The sequence below is a fragment of the Coregonus clupeaformis genome, chromosome 1, assembly GCF_020615455.1.
Source record: "Coregonus clupeaformis isolate EN_2021a chromosome 1, ASM2061545v1, whole genome shotgun sequence".
Lineage (NCBI taxonomy): Eukaryota > Metazoa > Chordata > Actinopteri > Salmoniformes > Salmonidae > Coregonus > Coregonus clupeaformis.
The window spans coordinates 58,292,981-58,298,980 of record NC_059192.1 but is presented as its reverse complement, the minus strand read 5'-3'; the positions used below and the strand labels follow the sequence as shown (position 1 = coordinate 58,298,980).

The following is a 6,000-nucleotide window of genomic DNA, read 5'->3' as shown; positions in this document are numbered from 1 at the left end:
GGAAGTCCTTCTGTTTGGCCATTGGAGCTACAGTCAGTCTCACATCTGGTTTTCACCCCCAATCCTAATGGTCAGGCGGAGAGAGCCAACCAGAAGATGGAATCCACGCTACGCTGCCTGGCCTCTTCCAACCCCACCTCCTGGGTCTCTCAGTTGCCTTGGGTTGAGTATGCCCACAATACTCTCCCCTACATCTGCCACTGGGATGTCTCCCTTCCAGTGCCTGTATGGCTACCAACCTCCCTTGTTCCCTTCTCAGGAGAAGGAGCTCTCAGTGCCTTCTGTTCAGGCCCATATTCGTCGTTGCCACCGGACCTGGCATCGGGCCAGAAAGGCACTCCTTAGAGTTTCGGACCGGTATCAGCTCCAGGCGAATCGTCGCCGGATCCCCGCTCCCACCTACACCATCGGAGATAGGGTCTGGTTGGCCACACGGGATCTTCCTTTACGGACTGAGTCTAGGGAAGTTGTTACCGAAGTTCATTGGTCCGTTTGTGGTGGAGAAGGTGATCAATCCGGTGGCAGTTCGACTCAAACTCCCGAGGACGCTCAGAGTCCATCCCACCTTTCATGTCTCCTGCCTCAAGCCTGTTTTCCTCAGTCCTCTGTTGCCTCCTCCGCCTCCTCCTCCTCCTCCTCGGATGATCGGAGGTGGTCCTGCCTACACGGTGCGACGCATCATGGATGCCAGACGGCGGGGCCGGGGTTTCCAGTATCTCGTGGACTGGGAGGGGTATGGTCCTGAAGAGAGGAGTTGGATTCCTGCGCGACAGATCCTAGATGCTGACCTCATCCGTGACTTCTACCGCCTCCATCCTGGCGCTCCGGGAGTCCGCCCGGTGGCGTTCGTCGGAGGGGGGTACTGTAACGATCCCGGCAGTCTGAGTCGGGTCCTGTCTGTGGACTAGTTTTTCTGCTCGGGATCTCCAGTTTCCCGAGGGTTCTGGAAACGCTCCGGGGAGCTCTCTTGATTTCCGCACCTGCATCCCATCAGCAATCTGCACACCTGGTCCTGATCATCACCCTTCTTAGGCTCTGGCCTAACATCCATTCCCTGCCGGATCGTTAGCCATGAACAGTAGGTTTACCAGAGTATCAGTCTTAGAGCTGCTAGCGTTAGTTTTGTTGTTTTGCACCTTGTTGGTTTGTTGTTTACTTACCTCCGTTTTGTTCCATCTGCAGTCACTCGTCCGGAACCTTCATCCAACCTCTGCCTGGTGGTCGGCGGCTGCCGAGCCATGATTGGATCAACCACTGCACCCCCAACAACTAATCAACGCCGCCCGCTCTGTTCCCTGGATTATTCAGCATCACTCTTGAATTTGTAAATAAACACTCACCTTCGTTTCAACTTACCTTGTCCTGGTCTGCTTCTGGGTTCTGGCTTTGTAACTCGTGACAAAGATAGATTACTATCTTCCTCTTTCTCTATTCCTGTGGTTACTGAACACGTTCTGTCAATCCACTGTCTCCAGCAGCAAACCTACTAACTGTGAGAGAACGGCTGGTTCAAAAGGTCAGTTCATTGTCTAATTAATCTCTTCTTAATACTGTATGATCTAACGGTGAAGTAAAGGTCAGGCAAGATAGAAAGACCCTGGAGAGAAATAAATAGTGAAAAACAATCTCCCTGGAGAGTGTTCAATGAAGGAGAGCAGCTGCTCCCCAGCCCACTTCTCTCTCTCTCCCGCTCTCTCTCTCTCTTTTGCCCGCATAGAGAATATACAGACATCCCAAGCAGGTGTTCTCATTGCCTTACACCCAATCCTACCTCCTCTTCTCAGTGCTCCAGTACAGTCGGCCATGTCCTCTTTAAGTGGTTACAGTGAAACAGATTGTTTCTGAAGGGTATCTGTCAGACTTTGGAACATGTTGTAGCATGTCTAATAGACACCATCAAGCTCCCTTCCATGCAGATGCTCTAATTTGCCTGTCTCTGACATGAGGTTCAAACCCGGTTTCTTACTTTTTTTCTTTTCCAAGCCTGGGCCCCCGATAAGTGATGTCTTTCTTGATGAGGTCATGCACAACATAACAGATAAGTACTGTACTTATCTGTTATGTTACATAAAATAACCATTACTCACATAGCTGCCATCTGCTAGAGATATGTGCATTTAGCCTAAAACCCTCTGTAGGTGCACTGCAGTACTGAAAACAGAGCAGACCACATGCAGGCACACACGCACACTTTCCATCTCAATCATGTTTGCCATTGAGCTGGTGTAAATGCCTGAGATGGTCTGGATTGTAGCAGTATCAATTCAACCAAGTTCGAAATAACAAGCTTGCATTTTCATGGTGAATCTTAATCAGTAGAGGAATATAATACCATAATGTCTAACCTGGTCTCAGAGCATTTCGTATTATTCTGTATGTAAATCCGAGACATCCATTTAGTATGATACACTACATGACCAAAAGTATGTGGACACCTGCTCATCAAACATCTCATTACAAAATCATGGGCATTAATATGGAGTTGGTCCCCCCTTTGCTGCTACAACAGCCTCCACTCTTCTGGGAAGGCTTTCCACTAGATGTTGGAACATTGCTGCGGGGACTTGCTTCCATTCAGTCACAAGAGCATTAGTGAGGTTGGGAACTGATGTTGAGCGATTAGGCCTGGCTCGCAGTCGGCGTTCCAATTCATCCCAAAGGTGTTTGATGGGGTTGAGGTCAGGGCTCTGTGCAGGACAGTCAAGTTCTTCCACACCGATTTTTGACAAACCATGTCTGTATAGAACTCGCTTTGTGCACAGGGGCATTGTCATGTTGAAACAGGAAACAGGCTTTCCTAAACTGTTGCCACATAGTTGGAAGCACATCATTGTTTAGAATGTAATTGTATGCTGTAGCATTAAGATTTCCCTTCACTGGAAATAAGAGGCCTAGCCCGAACCATGAAAAACAGCCCCAGAACATTATTCCTCCTCCACCAAACGTTACAGTTGGCAATATGCATTCGGGCAGGTAGCATTCTCCTGGCATCCGCCAAATCCAGATTAGTCCGTCGGACTGCCAGATGGTGAAGCGTGATTCATCACTCCAGAGAACACGTTTCCACTGCTCCAGAGTCCAATATCGGCGAGCTTTACACCACTCCAGCCAACGCTAGGCATTGCGCATGGTGATCTTAGGCTGCTCGGCCATGGAAACCCATTTCATGAAGCTCCCGACGAACAGTTCTTGTGCTGACGTTGCTTCCAGATGCAGTTTGGAATTTGGTAGTGAGTGTTGCAATCGAGGACAGACAATTTTTACGCACTACGTGCTTCAGCACTCGGCTTTCCCGTTCTGTGAGCTTGTGTGGCCTACCACTTTGCGGCTGAGCCGTTGTTGCGCCTAAATGTTTCCACTTCACAATAACAGCACTTACAGTTGACCGGGGCAGCTCTAGCAGGGCAGAAATTTTACAAACTGACTTGTTGGAAAGGTGGCATCCTATGACGGTGCCATGTTGAAAGTCACTGAGCTCTTCAGTAAGGCCATTCTACTGCCAATGTTTGTCTATGGAGATTGCATGGCTGTGTGGTCGATTTTATACACCTGTCAGCAACGGGTGTGGCTGAATCCACTAATTTGAAGGGGTGTCCACATGCTTTTGTATATATGGTGTATGTTACGTTTTGTATGGTATGCATTAATTGTGGATGTCCATCACCCATTTCTTATGATATGTTACGAATTACCATTCGTCTTATATGTTACAAATTTGCAAAACGTATAATATGTTATGAATTTGCTTAACGTTTGATATGTTATGAATTCTAGCAAGGTGGCTAGGTTGCTAACGTTAGCTAGGCTACGGGTTAGGGTTAAGTTTAGGAGTTAGGTTAAAGGGTTAAGGTTAGGGGAAGGGTTAGCTAAAATGCTAAGTAGTTGCAAAGTTGCTAAAAAGTAGTAAGTGGTTGAAAAGTTGCTAATTAGATAAATGCTATAGTTGTCCGTGATCAGATTCAAACTCTCAACCTTTGGGTTGAAAGACGTTTGTGTTATACCCTACTTCCGTTCTCTCTTATGTAACTATACCAAGCATAACATATCATACTAATTTCAGTGTCTCGGATTTACACGTACTATGTTACGTCTTTAAGACCAGGCTGCAACGTCTCCTCAGTTTCTTCTTCTTTTGCCTTTTGTACATCACATCCAATAATCTTTCTCATTTATGATGTGATTGATTTACAAGGTTTTTCTATCTACTTCATTAAATATTGTGATGAATGGTGTACTTGAAAATAGATGGCCCTTCATTACGTAATTAGTCTGGATTTGATTAATTACTGATGAACAAAGGGGATGGTAGTTTGATCTGTTTTTCCTTAAGAACCCAGTTTTACTGTAAAAGGTGCAATGTATAAATAATACAATTCAACATCTCCGTATCTCAACGTTTTTTTTTTTTTTTTTGCACTTGTAAGACAATCCAGATGTGTTGCTTTGAGATTTCCTAAAGAAGAGTATTTGGATAATTTGGTGATTTCATCTAATGCCTGCTATGGTAGAAGTGTCTGGAAGGCTTGGATGAGGAGGAGCAGTTTGTAGCTGCCAGCACTTCAAGGGGCACAGGACGGTCCTCATCATGCCTCCCGAACCACATAAAGTGCTCTCCTGCCTGGGCAGCAGCTGCCACAGTGGACCTCTCAAGATGGTTCCTGGGAAAACGCCTGCTGGTGGAGGAGCCCTCTGTGTCCTGGCAGTCTTGGTAGTCTGTCTGATAGGCTGAGAAGTCTCCCCTTGTCTCCCCCACGCAACTTACACTTCCATGGTGGCACAGGCAGAAGTGGGAGTTATGTTGCCTACGCTCGTCCAGGCATTTCTTGCGGCCTAATCCCTATGAAAAACGCCATAAGAAAAATGGTATTGTTTCCTTTGTGTTTCCAATTTTATTTAGTTGTACTATCTTATTTAAAAAACCTTAGTGTTCATTTGACGACATCCTAGATGATGTCTTTGTTTTCTTTGTAGTGGGCATATTGCTTACATCATCAAATACATTGATGGTATGTTGCAGTGCAGCTTGGTTATCATGGGCTGAGAATGGATAGACTCTTCCCATGGTTTTCTGTAAAGAGAATAGTTAATTGATATATCACACTTTCTCCCAGATGTTGATATTATTATGCCAACAATTATTAGTAAATTGTATAAAGGATAAATGTAATCATCCTCATGGAAGTTAAGGTGATGCATTCTTCTAAGACATTGCACACATAACAACAACCCAAGAACATATAGACACTTTTGAGTAAGATGTTTCACTATCTGCATGAATGTATTACACCCTGCCAACCTGTTCTGTGTTGATGAAGATCTTTGGATACTTCTCTGTGCTAGATGCTGGAGGTAATGGTTCACTCTGAGACAGCATAGACCCTGTGCTGGTGCATGTCTCCCGGTTACTGGTGTCATTTGCTGGTAAACCTACATGAGCCAGCTGCACAATTTGAAAGACATGTAGTTGTTAGGAAAGGTACAGGGGTGTCTTTATAATAACTTTATATGTCAATATCTGCAAAGTTGAGTACAATTATAATGGGCTCATCATAAGCTAATAGTGAGAAATTAAAAGTAATCAGAATCTTACCCATTTGCCATCCTTTTCCATTGATGAGTATTTCTTACCACCTTTTGTCATTTTCTCAAGGTTGAAACTTTGTAACGACAGCACAAAACATGGGCAACTGGACAGGGTTTATAATACTTTTGCTTCTCACATTCTTCTCACAAAGAATGCAAACAACAGTAACTATAGTAACATACTAATCACAAATAATTTGTATTCCATTTGAAAAAAATTGTGTCTTTATTTCTGCGTGTTACATCACAATTCAGCCCACCTTACTCCCTGCTTTCTAGGCACATTATCCCAGTTTACTACAATTCATTTGAAGGCAGTTTTATTTAACCTTCCAATAATAAAACAGAGGGAAAGGGAACTGGGGGGAAAAGGAATATGAAAATAAAGAAATAATACATTTAGCTAAAGATAAGAAA

At 44.6% G+C, this 6,000-nt stretch overlaps 1 protein-coding gene across 1 annotated transcript; it reads right to left on the bottom strand.

The window, feature by feature from the left end:
- Nucleotides 1–4,393: 4,393 nt before the first annotated feature.
- tex36 (testis expressed 36) lies at nt 4,394–5,721 on the bottom strand. The gene is made up of 4 exons (XM_041899352.2): nt 5,591–5,721; nt 5,297–5,440; nt 4,988–5,068; nt 4,394–4,837 (listed from the first exon to the last, which is right to left on the bottom strand). Exons 1-4 carry the CDS (start codon nt 5,639–5,641, stop codon nt 4,490–4,492), a joined length of 624 nt encoding a protein of 207 aa, XP_041755286.1. The 5' UTR covers nt 5,642–5,721; the 3' UTR covers nt 4,394–4,489.
- Nucleotides 5,722–6,000: the final 279 nt, after the last annotated feature.